Source organism: Podarcis bocagei, assembly GCF_964188305.1.
Source record: "Podarcis bocagei genome assembly, chromosome: 3".
NCBI classification, from domain to species: domain Eukaryota; kingdom Metazoa; phylum Chordata; class Lepidosauria; order Squamata; family Lacertidae; genus Podarcis; species Podarcis bocagei.
Genome location: NC_138127.1, coordinates 63,623,861 through 63,647,954, shown reverse-complemented (window position 1 = coordinate 63,647,954; position 24,094 = coordinate 63,623,861). Strand labels below are relative to the sequence as shown.

The 24,094-nt window shown below is 41.2% G+C and overlaps 1 protein-coding gene across 1 annotated transcript; it reads right to left on the bottom strand.

The window, feature by feature from the left end:
* Positions 1 to 672: 672 nt before the first annotated feature.
* Positions 673 to 23,830, bottom strand: GPR137B (G protein-coupled receptor 137B). The gene is made up of 7 exons (XM_081187914.1): positions 23,328 to 23,830; positions 14,089 to 14,138; positions 8,421 to 8,643; positions 5,138 to 5,285; positions 3,779 to 3,903; positions 1,769 to 1,893; positions 673 to 806 (listed from the first exon to the last, which is right to left on the bottom strand). The coding sequence occupies exons 1-7, from the start codon at positions 23,697 to 23,699 to the stop codon at positions 695 to 697; spliced, it is 1,155 nt and encodes a 384-aa protein (XP_081044040.1). The 5' UTR covers positions 23,700 to 23,830; the 3' UTR covers positions 673 to 694.
* Positions 23,831 to 24,094: the final 264 nt, after the last annotated feature.

The following is a 24,094-nucleotide window of genomic DNA, read 5'->3' as shown; positions in this document are numbered from 1 at the left end:
TAGGTATCGTGGAAGCTTTTTATTTTATGTCTATTCTTTCCTCATGGTAGGATCCCAAGAAACTGAATATAAAATTAGCAGTTTCTCATTAATCACAATTGGCAATACTTACTTGTCATCCATTCCATACATGCATCAAGTAATATTAGACTTTTTATAATGAACATTTTGTTGGAACTAGGAGTATTTTAAAAATGTTTTTATATCAACATTGCCAAAATAGTTTGTATGATGGTCACAACTCATCATCATCATCATCATCATATCCTACTGAATGCATTACAACATGAGACACAAAACTATTTCTGTACATATAAACAGTGACAATATAAGAAAAGGGCTATAAATTTTTAACAGTAGTTTTCCAACATAAAAATAGATAATACAGAATACAAATATTTTCTCTTAAGCTGCAGTCTTGTAATAACACCTCTGTATTTTGTCTTCATTATAAAAGGAGACACAGTGACTTCAGTAGGAGTGCTCCTATGTATAATTAAAGTACATGTGCAAATCTTTGCAAGATCACATCATAAGCAAGGCATATTGGAATGAAAATATAACTATGGTAAACCTGTATGGTTTAACTAAGTAAACCTATAGCTTGTTTTTACTCCTATGTTTTTCCATGGGCCATGCTATGCCCCTGTAACTTGTGCCTTATTGCTGATGTAAAATCAACATTGGTTTGGTGCTACATAGGGCTTGGTCGTTCTATCTCTGTTGTATAATCCTGCTGCACGGATCCAATGTGAGGTATAAAGCTGTTGGTTTGATGTCCCCAGTCATAGTAATCGGGGGAGAAACTAGAAAACAAAATTAAAGAGAAATTAACTTGGTAAAATATAGGCGATAAAACAATATTTCAGGTCATGTGTTTCTGTGAAGTTCTAAGCAGGCACTAGACAGCCTTTGGTTCGAGGAATTGTGCAGACATGTTTGCTGCAATCCTGTGGTTCCTGGAATGAATTCCTGCTGCAGCTGGAAAGGAATTTGCTAGAGGGGCATAGGATCACACAAGAACATAACACTGTGGCTTGGCTTAAATTTTATACTTAGCTGTTAATCCAGGTCATCAAGAGTTCTATGCTGACAATCCCCAATTGTACTGGAAACTAAATCTGAGTACAACTTTCATTTACACGCAACATATTTTGATGAGACACATTAATAAAGATTCCAACAATAACTTATCTGCATGTTTGTGGCATTTATAACCTGTTTAGCTGGTTGTCTTCCCAGCTTTGTGTAGAATAATGAATTGTAGGAAGTAATTCCTGTTCTTCTGGTGTCTCCCAGTCCTGTACAATTTAATAATGCAGGGCATTGGGGACTGAAACTCAAATTTTCATGGAGTATACAGAAAGAGGTTGGAATCACACATAAAGCTGAGTGATAGAAGCTAGGCGTCACAGAAGCGTGGCAGAATACTGTAAAGAATAAATTGTTATTGTGGCAAAATACTAGGCATAATACAGCCAAGTAGAACATTTGAAATCAATAGATCCCCCTTGAAATTAATGGGTGTTGTACAATTGTGTTTCTCTGCTGACAGAAGGCTCTTTAAAGTAGCCTAGGCTAATTACTCCTTCCCTCTGTAAGCCCTTGTGCCCCTCCTCTCTGTTCTAGGAGGACCCTAGGAGGAACTGCAGGAGAAAGGGGGAAATTCTGAAAATTACCTCTGCTCCAGTCACATAAGCTACCAAAGCTAGAATTCTGCCATAACTGGGCACAATTCCCTTTGGCTCTGTTCATCAGTTAGCCTCACCTGCCATGTATACTGTGCGGTGATATACTCCATGCCAGATCATCATCGCTGTCGTATCTGCGAGGATTGTCAAAGAAATAAGACCTTGGACTGAACGCATGAGTTGGTACTATTCCTGGGTTTGTCTAGGGATGAAAGAGAAGTTATTTTGCATTGCACCCATTTCCCGTTGCTGTGTTTTGTGATTTGGCATCTGTCTTTAAAGAGAAATGCAGAAAATTCTAATCACTTTTCTCCTATCCTGTCTCACATTTCTGTGCACTCATTTACATGCTGGCCTTCTGGTAAACGTTTCTGAATATAGCCTCTGTTCCTTCTCCTTTTGCTTGGAGGGAAATGATGGGAGTGAACAGGAACAGACAATATAAAGTTAAGTCTTGCAAAGTTTCCAAAGCATAATGAGAGTATCATTAGTAAGCAAATGATCTGGCTTATCTGTTCTAATTTACAGTCTGATTTAACAAGCCACCCATTCTACATTGAGACATACCCAAATTACCTCGTCTTTTGTTATCAGATTTGACATTGAATCTTTGCAATTTCTTTTTGAACTCTAATGTCCCTAACTAAATACAGGGGCCCAAATTAATAGAATAAGAGAATTGTAGGGTTGGAAGAGACCACAAGAGTCATCTAGTCCAACCACCTGAATTGCAGGAATCTTTTGCTCAAAGTTGCACAATCCCAAGATTAACAGTTGCATGCTCTACCAACTGAACTATCTTCTAGTCAACAGCTATTATTAGTATGCTCACGATACCAGTGTTGTCATTTTTTTTATTAAAAAAAGGCATACTAAAATGGCCACAGAATTATATTTGCTCATTGTTATCATGAAGAAACTGGCTTAGCTTGGCATCATTTTGTCATCTTATATTTGAGAGGAAACCATTTTTCACCCAGTGTCTCACATTGTGAAACGTATAGTGTCATCAGAGAAAAAATAAATTAAAAAAAAATTAAATTATGAGGATCGACTTTAAAGAAGATATAAATACAAACTTAGTCAAAGGAGTCTCTATTGCAGTTTAAACTATCATTTAATTCCCTGTTAACAAAGCTCTGCTATGTACTTATATAAACTTCCAGTCACATATATAGTACAGTGTATTACTATTAATTTTTTGGCTATTACTCTCCTCTAGTGGCTAATTTCCAGAATATCCAATTCCAAAATCCATATTTGGGAGATACTGTGGTTGGCCCAAAAAGTATCACAAAACAGTACGCAAGCTTTAGAATTCTCCATAATACTTCATCAGGCTCAATGATAAACAAAGCAAGGGGTGCATCTTGTAAGAGCCTTAAGGTGGGAGGAGGTAGCTGGCATTCTAATATGGTTATGCAGGCTAATCTTTAGGATTTGAATTGAAGATGAGAAAATGATTCCCCCCCCCAATTTTATCTTAATTTTTAAAGAACCTTTGATTTCAAAAACAAATGTTTTTGTGTATTTCCCTAATTTTCCAGCCTGGGGAAATACCAAAAAAGTAAAAAAGGCTACATCAGTTACATACAAAGATTTTGGAACACAAATATGCAAAACAAGAATCTGATTTAAATAAAGTGAAGCTCTATACACTGATCTGTCCCCTCTCCTTTATAACATTTTGCAAACTTCTGCTTTAAATGTAACTTTAAAAAGATGAATTCTTAAATGATTTCATAGTGAGTCACAATAAATCGAGAATGAGGCAAGCAAATCCTTCCTTATCATAAATATTTGCAATCCAGATATTTTGAGCCAACAACCCTGTGCCACCTTCCCCCAAAGCTGAGAGCCCCTAACATCAGGAAATAATTGCCTTTAATGACTCTAGAGCCGAATGGGCTGAGCGGAAGAATAATTATGCAAAAACAAAGGGTGGTGTCTGTATTGATCAATAAATGTGTGCACTCAGATTTTAGAAGGGACATGTGACATTGCTAGGACAGTAGAGGCATTTTCTTTTAAAAAAACAGAATATCAAGAAGTGGGCATATGTTGAATGCGGGGAAAATATAACTTACTAGGTCTTTTGTAGGGTTTCGGACACGGAAGAAGAACACCACTAAGGATGTGGGCAGAAGTTCCCATACAAACAGGATTACTCCAAATACAACATATCCAGCATCACCCAACTGACATTTCAAATCTGCCTGTTGCAAAATTAAAGTTAAATATGTATTAGATGTACAACTAAATTCAGCATTTGCTAGCAACCCCACAACCTCCATCTATTGCAGAATGCATAAGGAAAACATTTCTGCATGCAGAAATGCAACTCTTTCACCATTCTCTGTGAAAATCAACTGGATAAAATACATCTCTGGGCATCAGAGATGGCCTAGATGCATCTACAATTTTCTTGGCCCAAATAAACAAAAAACCAGCATCTATGCAGGCAGGCAGGTTTCAGAGGGATTTTCTGACCAGCAGATCCCACTAGTCAGGATGCCATGACCAGTGGGCACTTTAAACATGCTGAACTAAGTAGATGGACTCTTCCACAAGCTGTTTTGGGGATGTACTTATAACATGAGAGACACAGTGTGCAATTTTGGCCTAGTTCTTAGTCACGCTGGAAGGGTTATACCCATGAGTCACTCGTGGATAAACTGACCTGGTTGGATTTCTCGGAATGAATCACAATTGGGGCTAAACTACATGTGATACGAAATGTGTCACTTGAAAGCATGCCAGTTGTTTAGTTTTTAAAAAAATGTGCAAGGGGCAGACAAGTGCAGCTCTTCCTTTTCTGCCTATGAGCCAAATGAAGCTTGCACCATGCTGCTGCTGCTGCTGCTACTACTTGGTTGGGCATCCTGTGATGATTTAATTATAAGAGTAGCTCCAGTGAAATCTGTAAAATCTAAAGCCCAATTAGACAAGACTTGCTGGCAGATAGAGCTTCTTATAGCCTAAAAGGAATGCTTTCTTAAGGCTTTTCCATGGGTTATTTTTTTATGAAGTCATCATACCAAAACCAGGCAGATGCACATGGTAGATTTCCTCAAGATAATTTCATTATTTTTCTGCAGGACAAAGTGGTTCTACTGCCTTACTCTCCTCCTTATATCACATTCCTGGACTACAAAATGCATATAAATGAGTCCTACATATAAATGGCTCTCCAGCTAAGCTTCTGTAGCCTCTTTTTTTTAAGGTTACAAAACTTTGATATCTAAAAGCTTACATATAGATCTGCACAAAAATTTCTTACCTTGCAGACCGAGCACAGCCTGATGTGAGCAGAACCCTTTGTGGCAAATTATTATTAATTGCAATGCATGTCAGATAAATGGGTGGAGAGGGTCGTTCCTTTTATGCAGTCAAATATCTTAGTGCAAGAATGATTTTAATGTTGATATCACAGGAAAGTACTGTACTTGCCTGATCAGATACATTGTACCAGTCGTAATCAAAAGAATTCTTGTTTTCAGAAAACGATAAAATGAACAGGTTGTAACAGGCTCTTGATGTATAAAGTAGTATAACAATCACTCCTACAGTAGTTAACTGGCATACAGATGAACCCTAAAGGAGAGATTAATACACACATCTTAGTATACTTGAATTTGGGCTTGGAAAGTGAGCACTGAAATGCCATGATTCTAGGAGAATAGCATAGCTGGACATCAAGTTACTTAGGACCATCCCATATGATGTTTTGTTTAAATCTACAGTTTCTTTTAGTACTGTCAGATGAATAGTGCTCATACTTACCCACATTCTGCAGCTGAGTTCTCATAATAATTCAGTGCCATACTATGCATTGTTATTCAGTAAGAAGTCCTATCATGTTCAGTGGAATTCAGTCCCAAAAAAGTGTGCACAGGATCACAGCCTCTCTTATATAGACCAACTTTTGATGTTTGTTTATATGTTGGGTTGGATCTAAGATGATATATCTTTCTAGTATTTGAGATTTTATTCCCATCTAGTCTAATTTCCAAGATTTAAGCACATTTAAGCTGTCTGTCTGAACCAAGAACATTTAAATAAGCACATGACACTTTGCTGATCCAAGAGCTTGTGGCATTATTAAAGGAACTGAAATCAGGAAAAAGGATCACGAAAGCTGTGGTGGGACAGTTTACACACAGCAGACGACACTTAAAAGAGGAAATCATTGCTATGTACATATTTGCATTAGAGATAAAACATTGTTGCTATGGTAGTCTGGGAGGAACAAGCTGAAATAAAACTTCCCATCCTATTACAACCAAGTCTAAAAATGGAACTATATAGCTGGCGTTTTCAGTATGGTATTTCCCCAAATTAACCAACTGAGACAGAGCAGTTTTATGTGGCCTTTTACACTGCAGTTTCTCTAACCTAATAAACACCATGCTTCCTAAGATCTTATACAGATTTGGATTTGAGTCCTCGTTCAGCTCATGAAGCTCTCTGGAGAGCCGTGGCCCAGACATGCACAGCCTTAACTACCTCACTCACAATGTTGTTGGGAATGGTGTAGCCCTCACCCATGAACCCAGCCCTAAGCCCCATGGAGGAAAGGTGTATGTGTCGGTCCCTGTGCAGCCAGTTCATTGATTTCTGTAGATTTCTGTGTCATGAAAGAAGGAATAAAACCAAACAGAAATCCTGCAAAGAAAGGATCATTGCTCTGTTGTGCTTCTGCTGAAGTAATATCCAAAATATCACTTTCTAAATTGCATGTGTGCAAGAGCGAACACTGTATATTCCAAATATCCGACAGATTTACCACTTGTGGTGTTATGACCCCAAATCCCTGATTTGTTACTTTTTGTGCTGAAATGCATTGATGTGATACCAGGACATTTGAGTATGGTGGTGGATTATTTCAACCAGCTGCAGTGCCACTCTGAATTATTTATACAGGAGTGCTGACACATAATATGTATGCAAAACAGAATCCAATAAAGCAGAGAACCTATTTAGATGTGGCAGTAATTGTTTAAAGAAAAGATATTGTAACATCACTAAACAGGGATTTCTTATTCATAACTACCCAACCATAACTCAGTCAGGCTAAGGCACGAGTAGGCAAACTAAGGCCTGGGGCCCGGATCCGGCCCAATTGCCTTCTAAATCTGGCTTGCAGACGGTCCGAGAATCAGCGTGTTTTTACATGAGTAGAATGTGTCCTTTTATTTAAAATGCATCTCTGGGTTATTTGTGGGGCATAGGAATTCGTTCATCTCCCCCCCCAAAAAATATAGTCCAGCCCCCCACAAGGTCTGAGGGACAGTGGACCAGGCCCCTGCTGAAAAAGTTTGCTGACCCCTGGGCTAAGGTTTTTGGAAGAGGAAATTAACTATGTGTGAATCTGTTTTTCACTTTGATTATTCATATTTTTTTCTTTTCCAATTATATCCTGCCTTTCTTCCATCATGGAACCCAAGATACTCTCCTGATCAGGCACTTAACATACCCAAACTTGTTTAGCTTCTACAAGGTGCAGGCCTTATGTACCTCAAAACATGTCCTGGGACCGTATTGTTTGCCCTTATAGAAACAGGCACAAGCAATGAGAGGGGGAAATGGAAATGCGCATTGGAAAAGAGTGTGCTGTGCGCAAGTCACCACAGGGTGGTTTCATGAGGTAATTCATTTTCACAGACAAGCCCCACCCTTATTTCCCAGAAGTCACAGCAAAGCAGTAACATCTATGCTGAAGATTTGCAATCCAGTGCACACTTTCCTAGGAAAAAAATCAATAGTACTTATTCCTGATCAAAAATGTATAGGATTGCACAGTAGCAAATAAATCGTAGCAAGCGATGTTTACTTGGAAGGAAGCCCCACTGTGTTCAGTTGGGGTTATTAAAGGGAGACTAAGCACATTAAATAATTACATAAAATTCTTTAAAATAACCAAATTACCATAGGAAACTAAATCAGCATGAAGGACTAGCACCAACATAGAACAAGAAGTCAGCCTGTGGCATTTGTCTGGCAGAACAAGAGACATTTTTCTAAAAGTTCCCAAATATGAGTCTTGGTGGGTCTTGATCAGGAAGGAAAGCAGGTATGCTCATCAGACTATTAAATACCCATGGGATGGAATGCCGACATCTGAATAAAAAGAGACAAGTGGGAACACTGAAAGAAGAGAGGGGAAATGAAGAGAAGGAAGGGAGATAACTGCCCATAACCTTTGCTACGGAAATGAACTGAGAAGAATTATATTATGAATTTTGTTTTTCTGAATCCCTATCACTTTCCCCAACTAATGGGGGAAAGGGCAAGAATTAAGGTAAAAACATAAGCACTTAAGGACAATGTCGTTTCTGAGCCTAATTCCGCTGTCGCAAAAGGGAAAGCAAGTAGCCTTCTTCTACCATTAGGCAATGAGGGGAGTGGCATCAGAAAGAAGTAAGCCCCCCTGCATTCAATGGCACTTACTCCCTGGTATGTGTGCAAAGGACTGCAGCCTAAAGCTAATAAAATGAACATAAATTCATATTGAGTTAACAGAAAAAAACAGTGGGTTTTTCTCTCATGAGTCACATACTGTGGGGACAGAACTAGAGATACTTCCTTGGGGAAAACCATGTCTGTTTGAAGTGATATGATACTGCTTTAAATGTATGGGGCCTTGTTCTTCAACGTATACCACTCACTTTTCCTCACAAAGATACAATTCCCCCAGAAGTTGTACAAATGTCTGAAGTTGTACTTTACCTTGGATTCCAAGTAAATATTTGCTAAGGACATCTTGGAAATCTTGTAGAGACAAACGGAGAGCGAGATGGCACATAGCACAAACAATGAGTCGTTTATAGCAACCCGGATCAATACAATGATCTTCCTTTCTGAATTCTCTATTCTCACAAGTATGGCACACGTTAGATTCACCAGGAGGAAAAGTAGACTGACAACAAATGACACGAGATAAAGAGGCAACCTAAATGGGGAGAAGGAAAACATTGCTTTTTAAATGATTACCTTTTTAGCAAGTGTTAATAAAATGCACAGGGTTATCCAAGAATATATACCCTCCACTACAATTTCTAGAGGAGTAGCTGTGTTAGTCTGTTGCACATAAGCAATGAAGAGTTTTATGGCACCTAACAAATGTCCTTTTATAGGATTGGGGTGGTGGTGGTGGTATAGATGGCATCTGGGACAGGGTCTCCTCAGTGGTGGTTCCTCATTTATACAATGCTGTCCCTCATAAGGTGAGAAAGGTGCATCTCTCTCATTGACTTTCAGAGGTTGTTTGTTTGTTTGTTTGTTTAGTATACCACCCTATACTGAATGTATACTTAAAGTTTTAACTTTTTGATGTTTGCTGCCCCAGGTTTTTTGAGAGGGGCAGGACAGACATAATAATAAATAATATTTGGGTCCTCACCAAGCCTGTGGTTCTGTATCTGTATCTGTAAGATGGGATTCTGTAGAAGTGGTCAAACCAGTTTCTTTGTTAATGGCCACAGGCAAGTCTGTTAAGCATCTTTTTGCTTGACTAAAAAGAGTTGGCCAAATACAGGTGTGCTGCCATAGAAATGACTAGGAAATGATGTTTCAAAAAGTAGGGAACAGGCCTCCCACCCTCACTTGGCAGGTGGCGATATCCTGGGTGTAGTCGAAGGGTAGGCCAGGAGCCAGTCTGTTCTAGAGCTGGAAACACACAGAGACTTCACTGTTTGAAGATCTGTTGGAGAGTTTGAGGCATCTGATGAAGACCTGCATTTTTAAAATGAGCTTAAAAAATATATTTGTAAATGTTTTGTATCTCTCATGCCAGGCAGAAACCAGCTGGGTGCTTTGGCAAATGTTTATCTTCCTAAACAGGGCCCCACTGATCTATAAGCAGGAGACGAGCGCCTCAGGGTTGTAAAAGGAAATTACAGGCTGGGAGCAAAAGGTCACACTGACCATACAAATTACAGAATACAATCAAGCTGCAAAGACACAATTAAGAGTTGGTAAATAGTAAGTTTTATTGTTTAACAGAAGACTCGAGTCATATTTTCATAAGGTTAAAAAGGGCAAGAGCTAATAGAAACAGCAGCTGGCTAGGGAAAGAAGGGTTGTAAACCGAAAGTGTTTTTACTAAGTTCCTTTTCTTTTAAAAATCTATATATGTTATGTATGAAATATATTGGCTTAAATGTAATTATGCAAAGGATTTAGAAAGTAAGAAATGTTAGATTCTTATGTTAGATTCTTATTTCATTGATGGTGTGTGAGCAGGTGAACCCAAGATCTCTGTTTAAGATAAAAATTAAAAACCATGCACCATCTGTTTTAGCCATCTGTTTTAGAGTGAGTAGGGTAATAGGGCAGCAGGGGCCAAAGGTTATCTGGTAATTAAGGTGCCTGGTTGAGGCAAATGTAAGATATATGGCTACTTGTTTGCCATTTATAGATAGAAGGGAATATAGCTCTTTGTCTCCCATAAAAGGTAATAGGAAATGGGTGTATCTTTTATGATTGGTTCTAGCAAACAGCCAATAGGAATTTCAACCAGGCTGATTGGACAGAGGCAGCCAAAGGAGGAGCAAGGGGGCTGGGCTGAGGGAATATAAGCGCTGGCCATCAGGGCTGGAGTGGGCAGAGCTTTGGTATCCATATACCACTGTGTCTCTCATTTATTTGTCTGACAAATAAATTATTATTTTAATTTCTCTATTGCTGCGTTGAATATTTCATTCCAGCTAAGCGTTAACCACAAGCAGGGTGCTACAAGTTAAGGCTGTGAGCTCTCCCATCTTATGCTCAGTGTAAATAAAAGACATGATAGTCTCCAATGATCTTCGTTCCAAGGAAACCCAACTCAAAGGATGATCTGCACCCTTGAAATCTCTCTCCGCTCAGAGATTGGGCTGTACATAACAGTGTAAATGGCCAGCTTTTGTGGACTACAGTCTACTTCATCAGATGCATGAAATTTTATCCCGAGTTATAGGAATACTGTAAAGGCACATAGCTTCGTGGGATGGGGATTGTAAACATTGAGGTCAGAAGGAAATTAAATGCAGAAAGTACAGGTGGTGATAGTTATGTTATTAACAGCTACCAGTGACAAAGGAATTGTTTAAAACACAGACATCCTGGCATTGGTAAACTAATTAATTCATGCTGTGTGATTTTCTTTTTTAAAATTCAGGCCACAAGTGATAGCAATGAATCTTTTGGTAGATTCATTGTAATTCAATGGTTTCGTGATGTAATCTTCCTTTGAAGCTCCTTTTTTCAACAATTAATTTCCTTCTGATCTTACAATCTGTAACTCTCCTCTTCTCCACCCCCACTCCCCATGTATACCCCGTAACTCAAGATAAAACTTGTCATGTCTGATGAAGGGAACTGGAGACCTGAAAGCTATGCCATAAATAAATTTGCTAGTCTTTAAGGTGCTATGAAACTCTTCATTGTTTCTTCATGACAAAATAGTTCCTTAGCTTAAGGCACATACCATACCTTTGAAGCACACTCTTTCTCACAAATAATTCTGGGCACTGTAGCTTACACCTCACAGTTACAATTCTCAGCAACTCTTAACAAGCTACAATACTCAGAATTATTTGAGGACGCAAATGTGCTTTAAAGGTGTGTATACAAGTTGGTTTAATACATTTTGCTGCCTGCGGCAAAGGAGAAGATTTCCCATCCCCCGCCAAAACACACAATTCCATGTACAGAAGCCAACCAAAGTGGCAGTGGAATCCCACTGCAACGCTGGTGATGGGACCAAGTTCTCCGTTTCACTTGAGGACAGCAGTCTAGCAGTACAAGCCACACAGCACACAGGACTCTTGTGTTCAACATCTCACTGTCATTCGCCCACCAGGTGCCTGCTCACTCCCCACTGCAAATGCTGCCATGTGTGCAGTACATGATAAGCCATTATTAAAGTTTCTGCACGACAACGTTTGGTAAAGTAGTAGTATTTAGCAACTGACATTATTGCCATTTATAAACGTCACTTGATCACCATAGATTCAAATTACCCACAGAGAACCAAAGGTTGTTGGAGTGGAAAGTTACCTTGAAGGCAATCCAGTCCAACACGCTACAGAACCAGTGTGGTGCCAAAGTTAGGGTGTTGCAGGAGGTTTCCCTGCACAGGGTGCTGAGCCAAGGGGGCACATAATAATAATAATAATAATAATAATAATAATAATAATAATAATAATAATAATAATAATAATAATAATTTATTATTTATACCCCGCCCATCTGGCTGGGTTTCCCCAGCCACTCTGGGCGGCTTCCAAAAGAATATTAAAATACTATGATACATCAAACATTAAAAGCTTCCCTAAACAGGGCTGCCTTCAGATGTCTTCTAAAAGTCTGGTAGTTGTTGTTCTCTTTGACATCTGGTGGGAGGGCGTTCCACAGGGAGGGTGCCACTACCGAGAAGGCCCTCTGCCTGGTTCCCTGTAACTTGGCTTCTCGCAGTGAGGGAACCGCCAGAAGGCCCTCGGTGCTGGACCTCAGTGTCCGGGTAGAACGATGGAGGTGGAGACGCTCCTTCAGGTATACTGGACCGAGGCCGTTTAGGCCGTTTACATAGTAGTAGTAATAGTAGTAGTAGTAGTAATTTATTATTATTATTATTTATTATTATGGTAGCTAATCAAAGTACTCAAAGTAATTATTGTGAAAATAATAAATATTTGGAGCAGGGCGCACCAAATTTTGACCTCACTCAGGGTGCCATATTACCAAAGTCTACCCCTGGTTAGTGTGTTGGACTGGGACCCAGGAGACCAGGGTTCAAAGCTCCACTCAGCCATGAAGCTCATGAATCGCAAGCCTATCACTTACTCTCAGCCTTACCTACCTCACAGGGTTGCTGTGAAGACAAATTTGGTGGTGGGGAGACCTACCTATGCCACCTTGCACTCATCAGAAGGTGAGATATAGAAATAAAAACAGCAATCTGTTTTAAATGTACTAAAAAAGTGGCATTCTTTGCTGAAACTGATCCTGAACAGACTGCAGCATTTGTACTTCGGAAAGTAAGTAGTTAAATGGTTGCACAGTAACCACAGCCTGTGAACTTGTTCCATGGAAATCTGATTAAGCATCGCACACTTTCAAAACTCTGGTAGGGAGAGGCAGAGTACAACATGTGTTTGTGAACACATCCAAACAATATGCTTAAGCCATGAATTAAAAACACTCCTGTCAAATACAGAAACGGAAGGTTTTCTTACTTTACCATGTTTGCTCAGAGAAACAGAACCACAGTTGCCTCTCATGAAGGAAAGTCAAGGCAACCTCTACCCGTGGATATTTTCAAGTTGGAAAACACTTTACACCTTTCATGTTTCATACCTATGTTTAACAAATGGTGATCAATGCACACATACCTATTTTGCTACATGCATGCACTGTAGTCCAACAACAAATGAAGGGCTACAGATACCCTACCCCACTTCCAAGGGGGTTGTGCACTTGGAGAGGTAAACTTGGAGGACATTAACTTCAGCTTCAATGCAAGCAACTTCTTGGTTCCCTCCTGTCTTTCCTGAGTCTTAATAACTGCGTATGACCAGGTGTTATGTGTAAAAGCTCTCCCCAGGCTCTCAGCTTCTACTAGGATCCTCCCTAATGAATCCTGGCACAGGGTGAGAAAACTGGCATGACATGGAAAAGCAAGGCATCCTGATTCTGAGGCAAGGCTCGTGGTAGCCTAAAAAATCCTTATGTGGGCATTTCAGGGCCTTCAAGATTTAACTCCAGTCCTCTCATGGTCATTGCTGTTGCTTGCACATACTATGCATAAAGAAAAGCCCAACACTTATTTCAAAGCACGGTAGGCTAAAGTGTTACCTGCTACGTTGCAGGATCCCTTCGGGAGAAGAGAAGGCTAAGAAACAAACCCTACACAATTCAGGAGTGGAGTCCCTAAGATGGTGGGATGGTGTCTTGCACACCTTCTTCCAGCAACTCCTGCATTTAAGCTGGTGCCAAACGTATTGCTCTGCTTTCCTTTGGGCCACATCAGCAAGGCCGGGAGGGGGCTCTTGTCATCTGGGCAGCCCAGGACCTCCATACGCACTGCCCAGGCTTGTGCTACTACAGCAAAAACAGTGCAGGAGATAGCAGTTACAAGTTACCATTCTCTGGAGCCACAACAGGCACTGTGAATCTCTAGTGGTTTAACTTCATCCCCAGAGGTGCACTCCATGGTCTCTCGAGACAGATGAATGCCAACAATAAACAGACTAAAGTGTGCCTCAGAATCACTAAAACTCTCAAGAAAATGTTGCCATGTAATTATTACTTCTCTTAGCAGGTGAATACAGTTCCTATGGAGATGTATTACAATATGGCCCAGCAATGAACGGTTGTTTTTCCTTTTATTCCTTACAGGAAAGGTGTTTCTTACCTGTATTTAAGTAGTTCTGGTGAGTATTTTGATTTAGCTTTGAAAATCACCTGTAATAAAAATGAAAGTGCATATTATACTTACACAATTAAAGGTTCAAATATTGTGAGCACTCTCTTGTCCCTTTAATAGAGATGGGCCCTTGCTGAGCAAGCTTGGCTTATTCATTGAAGTTTGCTGGGCTGTGGGACTGAGAACACTGTCGTTTAATGTGGATACTAAGCTTCCTGTATCTCCATTTTCTATATCATGTTCTCCAAATCACTGCTTTCCCACACTTTCCAGTCCCTTTGTCTGGATTTTCCAATACCTGAGATCCTCCAAAAAGGAGAACAAAGAGCAGAATGTCATATGGACAACAAAGAATTAATGGAAGCACATAAAGCTTACTTGACACATTAAATGATGGTATCGATGAGCCCTCTGTTGCATCCCAAGTAAGTTGATTTCCCATTGCTCAGCTGCTTTTACAGAACATAGGTATTTCCTGATGAGCAATTTCAGCCTGCTTGGCTGAAACCCAAATGCTTATTGTCCTTTTTCTAGGCTGTTTTACACATAAAAGTAGAAAAAGCAAGTGCCTGTTATATATTTAGCATATGCCCACTTTTGCACTGTAACAAGTGAAATGACTAAACATCCTTCTTGTTAATTTTGTGTGAACTGCAGAAATGAAGAAGCAGCTGAGAGCACTGTGGTTCCCCTCAGTCTGTGTTCTCCACACCAGGTGGACACATGGTAGAAAATAGTGGAGTCAGGGTTAAAGTAAGATAAAGGTAAAGGGACCCCTGACCATTAGGTCCAGTCGTGACCGACTCTGGGGTTGTGGCACTCATCTCACTGTATTGACCAAGGGAGCCGGCCTACAGCTTCTGGGTCATGTGGCCAGCATGACTAAGCCGCTTCTGGTGAACCAGAGCAGCGCACGAAAACACCGTTTACCTTCCTGCCAGAGCGGTACCTATTTATCTACTTGCACTTTGACGTGCTTTCGAACTGCTAGGTTGGCAGGAGCAGGGTCCGAGCAACGGGAGCTCACCCCGTCGCAGGGATTCGAACCACCGACCTTCTGATCGGCAACTCCTAGGCTCTGTGGTTTAACCCATAGCGCCACCCGCGTCCCTGTGATCGCTACCTGATCACTGTGGTTCCCCTCAGTCTGTGTTCTCCACACCAGGTGGACACATGGTAGAAAATAGTGGAGTCAGGGTTAAAGTAGGTACCTACTAAATACTTAACAGCAGGAGTAGCCAATGTGGTATCCATTAGGCAATGGTTAGGAGTGATGGGGATGGGAGTCAAACAACTGTATTGGAAGTATATAGTGCATATCTATCCTCTTCTATTGTAATGTGTGAACATCCCTAAGCAGCCCTAGTAGAAAAACACTTAATGTAAACCAGGGGTGGGGAATCTCCAGATGTTGTTGGATCCCATCTCCCACCAGTCCCAGCCACCATAGTCCAATGATCAGAGATTATGGGAGCTGCAGTCCAGCAGATGGGTTCCCTTCCGCTGTTCAAAATAGAAGCCTTTAACAGTGCAGTTCTATGCAAGTCAGAAGCAAGTCCCAGCTTATTCACTGGGGCTTACTCCCTAGAAAGTGTGTTTAAAGACCTGGATGCATAAAGACCTGAGAACTGGCACATTCCCCATTTTTTTCTGATCTAAATATATTCTGTGCCACTTCCTCTTAACCTTTTCCACATGCTACAAACTTGCTAATATGTTCCAAACTTGTTACTCATATTCATCACTATCCTCTAATTCATCTCCATTTTGTTTTCATCCTTGTAAAAATGTGGTGCTCACAGCTAATCTCAATAGTCCAAGCCTAAACACACCTGTAAAAAGAGCATGGCTCTCCAGTGTTAAACCGGGAGGCAGGAAGTAGAATAAGCAAACACTTGGAAAAAGTACACACGTCTTCTCTTGCACTCATATGGTGATGTAAACACCAAACAATGGGCATTGATACTTATAATTGCCCCATCTTGTGTAGATACACAATATGCTATTTGCTTAGGCTCCAAAACATAAAGGGTGTCTTCCCCCTATTTTATCCCCGTGAGGCAGGCCAGGCTGAGAAATAGTGGGTGGCCCATGGTTATCCCAAGATGGCGCAAGCCTGATGTGAAAGACAAGATGGTGGTTCCTTTATTCCACATATAAAAGCTGACCAGACTGACAGCTGAATCTGATTTTAAAACACTGGTGACAGGATAGCACCCTCCACCATATCCTAGGGCAGTAAACCAGCCTTCAGTTTCTTCGTACCAAAATGAAAAGCAGGGTTTGCAGTCCCATAAAGTAGCTTAAATATGGCTGGCACAAACAATCAAATTGCTTAAAGTTGTAAAGATTTTCAGCTCCATCTGGTAGATTACATCTTAACAACGAGTCTTTTCAGCATCAAATACCAGTATGTGTTGGCCATGGTATAAACATGTGTTAGGAATACTTACAGAAAGAATTTTCCTGAACCGATTTGCATTCTTATTTCTTGTTTCTAGCATGAAATACCTTTGCTAACTTCTCTTTGAGGATAAGCATTGAAAAGTCAAAGATGTGATTACCCTGATGGAATCACCATAATTCCAAGTGTTGCAAACACAACTGATAAGAATACACAGATTGCTTGTTTACTTTATTCAACGTTATTTTCTTTTCCCCTGTGAAGATCACTGAACTAATCAGGATGTGGAAACAACACTTCACATACCTATGTCACAAGAACACAACTGACAATAAAATGAAAGTGATCAGTGAATGTAAACATGTGCAAGGAAAGGTATATACAATACAGAATTACAAAACACAAGTTAAACAAACTGTGGCCACTGTATATCCAAATAATACAGATAGTAATTGACAAGATATCCAGGATTGTATCTTGTTTCATATTCCTTCCGAAATGAATTGGAGAATTATTCATGGGTGGGAATCATTAATCCCCTTATACCTTCAATCTTTTCTTTCAAAAGGGTGTTTTGATACACAAGACTTAACATAAATGATGTATAATCCAAATGTAAAAACTACGTAGACCAGAATGTTCATTTACATTACAAATGCCTCTCTTCCACTCTTGCTTCTGCATCGACTTTCCAATGGCATTTGCATGTGAGGGAGCTACAGAGGCCATTCATACTTCATATATGAAAGCACCCTTTGTGCTGAGTAACGGCCACATTCCATATTAACTACGTGTAAAACACAGCCTGACAGCAGATACATTTTGAGAGCAAAGAGGAAAAGCTACACATGACAAGAGAAGACAGAGAAATCTCAGGATCACTAAAGGTAAAGGGACCCCTGAGTGTTAGGTCCAGTCACGGACGACTCTGGGGTTGCGGTGCTCATCTCGCTTTATTGCCCGAGGGAGCTGGCATACAGCTTCCGGGTCATGTGGCCAGCATGACAAAGCCGCTTCTGGCGAACCAGAGCAGCGCACGGAAACGTAATTTACGTTCCCGCCAGAGCGGTACCTATTTATCTACTTGCACTTGACGTGCTTTCGAACTGCTAGGTGGACAGGAGCTGGGACCGATCAACAGGAGCTCATCCCGTCATGGGGATTCGAACCGCCAACCTTCTAATCGCGTCCCTGGCCTCAGGATCACTAGCTAAGCTGAAAGAGACTAAACACTGAGCAGGAAACAAAAACCATTCACTTCGAAATCAGCAGCCTTTAGGACACTACTCCAGTTAAGGTACCCTTTATTGCATATCTAAGACCCAATAAAATGTACACTGGGTGTACAGGAAGAATGTAACTCAAGCATTATTGCATACACCTGGCGTTGCATTTAAACTGGGCTCTGACCCATTAGCATGGAAACATAGGATGTGCATGTAGTGGGTGAGGAGGATCAGATTAAAATGAAGGTTTTAATATTTAAATCAGGCCTAGTTGTGGCAATTCTGGATATCACAAAGATAGGTTAACAAACAAACACACACACACACTTCTCTCTCTCCCTCTCCTCTCTCCGTCTGTGAGACAGACAGACAGACAGACAGACAGACAATTTCCTTAGGCGACTAGACCAAAACAAAGCCATGGGGGGATGAGTCAAATGGCCTCCATATGCCCTATACTGAAAAACTGAAAATAACAAGTGTCTTTGCTCCTTCATCTTAGACTATTTAAGGATGAAATCCTTAGACGGGTTATGCAATTTTGTTCCTAATTAGAAAGATGTATTATGCAGTGAATCTCACCCAATGGATCAAGATAACTGTTCCTTTGAGAATAAATCCTGTGTTTTGTATGGAAGTGACTTGCTGAAGCACTCTGACTCAGAGTGGAAAGGCATATTACGCAGCAAAAATGGAGTTCCATTCCATTTGTAAACCTAATATGGGGGTGAAACAGGGAATCTACAGGAGAGAAGTGGCAGGCAGGAGTGAGTGTTCATCTCTTCCAGCTTTTCTCTCTCACCCCCCCCCCGGCACCCCAAGCTCTTAACCCAGCCCAATGGCTCCAAAACTATAAATATAATTATGTGGGAAGGGGGAGTCATGGAGGCTGAGGTTGCAAGGAAAAATGAGAAGGACAGAAAGTTCCAAAACCCTCCTTACCAACAAAGACACATATTTGGAAAACATCTGGTTCCATCCTGAAAAGTTTGCAAGAAGGGACTCTGAAGGATTTGCACTAGAGCCGTGTTTCCCAGCTTATGGACCCACAAGGAAAGTAAAACCAAAATAATTACTACTTTAATCCTTAACTGGTATGATGAATTCCTCTTACAACTTTTTGTTTTGTTGGCATATAACTGTTGCATGCCACCCTGATCTCTGAGCAGTGCAAGATTCCAGGGGTTCGAGGTGCTTAAGCAGAGTCTGTGTTTCCTTTTGGAAAGGAGGCACAGTGGAGACTGTGGTGTCTTTATAGAATCAGAGTTGGAAGGGACCCGGAGAGTCTAACCCCTTGCAATGCTGGAATGTTAGATAGATCATACATAACAGGTGTACATTCAACCTCTGCTTTAGAACCTCCAGGGAAGGAGAGTCTACCACCTCTTGTGGGAGCACCTCCAATTCCTCCTGCTGCACCCCTTCTTCCCCCTTGCCTTCAGCTCTTGACTGCTTACAGTCCTGCCCATCCACACTCTGGATCTCTTCGGCCACCCCTTCCATCTATGTGCCTTGCAGCTGGGCTCCTGGGTCACTTTCAACCCCATGTAGAGTCTCCTCTGGTAGGGCCCTCACCTCGCATGGAGTCACGCTTTCCTTTCCACAGAGCCTTCTTGCCCACTCTGCTTGCCGCTGTCTCATCCTGGTCTCGCTGCTGGATAATTCACTCAATCTGCTGGCTCTGCTGCTCCACCTGTTGCTAGATTTGCAGCTGGAGCATCAACCTGAACAGCTCCAGGAATGCTGCTGTTCCTCCATCCAGCTTGACTCAAGACACACCTCACTCACTGGCCCTTCTCCAGAAAACACGTATCCCGACTTTTGACACCAGTGTTGTACACCACCCCAACCTCTGAATGTTGCGAGATTCCAGGGGCTCCTAGCACTTACTATACAACCTGAGCCTATGATGGCGGGATCCACAGCATCAACACCCCAAAAGTCTATTATTTCTCCCATAGTTGCAGCCTTGGACTGCAGCAGAAATCAGGGATGGCTCTCTTTCTCTGCTTGCTTCTGGTCCACATCACTGCTTACTCTCAACTCTGGCTTTTGTCCTTCCCACTATCTGTGATTGTTAGGAGAGCCTTAGTCCTCTCACAGGGTTTCCTGTTAAACCGCTCTGGGAACTGTTGCTCTGCAAGGGACACAGGGGTCTCATAATAACTCTCAATGCCCTTAACAGACTGCACACTTACGTAATCATATGTGTTCAGAATGATTTTTTTATAGCTCATGAAGCAACATCCTTTAATCAGATGGTTGTTATTACATTCCCATAAGCACAACAGTGAATAACTATGTAAGCACTATAAACATTCTAACAAATTCCACATCAATAGGGATTTATGGTGAAATTCTTCTTGGATGGCTTAAGTAATGGTTATGAAATGGGCAAACTTTAAAATGTGGGCTGCTGTACCAAACGGGCTGGGTACCACTGCACTGGAGTTCCTCTTTCTTTCCTCTTGCTCAGTGGTATTGTACATGTAACTAACATGCCAACCTGGTGCCCTCCACCTGATGTGGACATTTGCCATCACCCCCAGCCAGCCTTGGTGGGAGTTGTAGCCCAAAACAACTGGCAGGCTGGCAAAAGCTGTACTATGAGGTCCAAGATAGCCTCTTGCTTTGCCGATGCTTTGTACATGTTAGTTTACTGGCATAATTTCAACCGATTACCTAATGTATTTCTCCTGCTCAGCTATCCTAATTAATATTATGGGCTTTCTCTTTACAACATGTCCAACCACAAACTTATATTTTTTTGCTAGTATTCAGTAACTTTCCTTCACACCCAAGAGGCTGGGTGTCATGCATGGTGAGGCATAACCAATCTGAAGCCTTTCTTATTTTTATTTGGGTGAAAGTTGCCTCTGGACAGAGTGATCTCTTCTCCTCCCTCTCCACACTTGCCCTTGCTTGTCTTCTGTGACAACGTAGATGTGATTTTAACAGGGCACCCTTTGACAACATGTTGAATTACAAGCCAAACTTGCCACCTCCTGTATAGAATCTGAAGCATCCACTCAAATAGGGTATTGTTTCCTCAGAATCAACCCCTATTGTATTTAGTGGAGATTACTTTCAACTAAGTGTGTGCACAGGATTGCAGCCTGTGTGTGATCTATTATCATGGATCTTGCAATTCTTTTATGTAGTCCTTCAAAGGTTGACCTATTTTCTCAACTCTTCTTTTATTAGTATTATTGGGGGCTTTTCTGTAGAAGCAAAATCTGCCACAAATTTATTGTTATGATATTGGGGTGCTAAGCTGTAGGCCAGACTCCTCAGATTCCTGCATCTAGCAAGTGTTAAAAGCTAATCAAACAGTCTAAATTATGGAGATAGCAAAGCTAGCTTCTTGGTGAGCTGATGGGAGATTAAGGAGTTCAGACTGCAAATGGGCGGGAGCCCCTCCCTCAACAGGCAAAGGCAGAGTTATGGTACATTGTTGCAGAAGAAAAGCAACAAGCTGGAGAAAGAGCCATGCTGATTTCTGCTGGAATCCAAGGCTGCGGTTATGGCAGAAACAATGCCCTTTCAGGGCATTAATCCTATGAACCCCTCCTTCATAGGCTCAGGTTGTATATATGTGTTATATACCACAGTCTCTACTGTGCTTCATTCCTAAAGGAAACACAGACCCTTGATAAGTGCCTGGAACCCCTGGAAACTCACACTGCTCAGAGATTGGGGTGGTACAACAGTGTTTTAGCTTTTGTGTGCTACTTCTTTTAAGTTTATCAGTATAATATCTCATCTGCATTCAACAAAAGACTTGCAGGGTTATTCTGTTTTTCAAAAATGTAATTTTATATTACTTATAATCTTCTTTGGAAGGATTTGCTTCCTGGAAGGAGGTATTTAAATAACTGCAATTAAAAAATAAATAATGTTACATTATATTATACATAACATATAATATAAAGTTTTGATCCTATGCACATATGTTGGAAATAAGCTCCACTGAAGTTTTGTTCCAAGCGAGCTTGTAAAGGAACACTGCACAAGCCATTCAGTGAGTTCCTCGGTCCTGTATACTTGAAGGAGCGTCTCCACCCCCATCATTCAGCCCAGACACTGAGATCCTTCTGGCAGTTCCATCTTTGCAAGAAGTGAGGTTACAGGGAACCAGGCAGAGGGCCTTCTCGGTAGTGGCGCCCGCCCTGTGGAACGCCCTCCCATCAGATGTCAAGGAAATAAGCAGCTATCCTATTTTTAAAAGACATCTGAAGGCAGCCCTGTTTAGGGAAGTTTTTTAATATTTAATGCTGTATTGTTTTTAACACTTGATTGGGAGCCGCCCAGAGTGGCTGGGGAAACTCAGCCAGATGGGCGGGGTATAAATAATAAATTAATAATAATAATATCCCAAATGAGTTGAGATTTCAAAGCCTGTAGAAACTTTGCATTGTATGGCATTTTTAATAAAATATTGCAACTGCTCTGCCCAGCTTCTTTAAAAGGCTGATAATTTTATATTTCCTGCTTGTGTTTGTATATAAAGAAAAAAAGGAAAAAGGAAAGTAAAATATTGCTGAGTACTAAATATTTGGTCCAAATGATCAAATTGCTCAATGGAACTAAGTAATAATGCTTAGTATTAGTGCATTTCAAGTATTTAAAGCTCACTTCACATGCATTTCTTTCACTAGCTCTAAACAACAGTCCTGCAAAATAGGCCAGAAGGTGAACTAAGGTTGAGAAAACAGTGAGAAGTTTGCCTAAGGCCATCTAGCAAGTTCCTGGCAGAGGTAAAAAAGAGCAGGCTTATTGCTTCCATTCTTAACCCTTGCGCCACACCAGTTCTCTGAAAGAATTTTCCTGCACATACTTTTGAATAAGTTATCGCTTGACAGGACTGAAATCAAAACAAAAATAACTCTTGCAATCAATATAAATGGCCAGAGAGATTTGGATCTCTTGATAGCTAGCTTTATTAATACTAACCCATCTCTATGGCAGTGAGATCACAGAACTGAGATCCAGACACTTTGCTGAACAGACAACATGAGTGAGTTGCAAAACCTTACTTTGTTTTGTTGGTAAAAATCAGATGACCTGCTTAGTTTGATGAGGAAGCAGTTTCCCTCCCTCCTTTTTCGTTTCCTTATCAGTATCTATTTGAGGATCGGCTTAAGCATTTCATGTTGGGTTTTTAAAGTATCCCCCACATATCCAATACAAGGACAACTTCTACTGACTACTACAAGTGTGCAACAAAGGTTTGTGTAAAAGTAACATGGCTCTGGGTGTATGAAAAATCAAGACAAGTTGAACTATAGTTTATATTAACCAAACAAGGATGTCTTATGGTATTTCATTCAATGCTAAGCTCTTATGCATGAGGAATGCTATCTTTGCTTCTCCCCCTTCCTGAGATTCAGAGACAACAGAGAAACTCTCTTTTTGTGCTCTGGTGGGATTCGGCTACCTTTTACTCAGAGTAGGCCCACTTAAATTAATAACTTAGTCATGTCCATCCATTTCAAAGCTAAGACTTTCTGAATGATTTCTGCATGTACAACTTAGTTGAATGCCACCCTCAAAAAAACAACAGTCCTGGCACAATCCAGACATGGTCATTTCCTTACCTGAGTGAAGTAAAGATTCATCAGTGTCAGTGTAAAAAACTGGAGGCACACGGGGAAGCAGTAAAGCAGCCAGAAGGCGAAAGGGCTGAGAGAATTGGCTGTGACAAAGTCTCTGAAGTAAAAGGAGAAGAGCACCGTCCGAAGCGACGCCCAGAGCAGGCAGAGGAACAGAAAGACCGTCTGGTAGCTGAACCTCTTGTGCCGGTAGTGAAGGACCAGCCAGAGCTGGATGTAGATGAAGACGAAGAGGAGGGAATAAAAGACCGTGTAGGCAATGGTCAGCCCCAGCTTCACATAGGGAGGCACGGCGGGGCTCAGAGTGGAGGGGAAGGTGTCGTTGCCCAGGGAGCTCCTCCACTCGAGGGCCTCCATCCCCGGCTAACTTGGCCTCCTGCTTCGGCTGCCTCCTCCTCCTCCTCCTCTCATCTTCCTACAGCCGAGGAACTCCGAGCAAGAAAACAAGCCGCACTTCCTCTTTGGCGGCTCACCGAGGGCTTGCAGCACATGACCACAATCCGGAGTGATTCAGGAGGACTGCCTCTGTCAGCATTTGACAAGCAGCCACTCAGAAAAGCCGATCTCGGCGGGCCCTCAATTGAAACCGCCTCCTGCCCATTCGCCGGTGTTCCGCCCGGAGTTAAACGACGCTCTCTCTTTAAAAAATAAAGAACAAATGCTTAAAACAAACCGTGCTCCAAATTTTTGATTTGTGCAATTCCCCGCTCCCCTCCCTAGGTGTTGTTTTTTTGTCCTGAAGTTACAGGCAT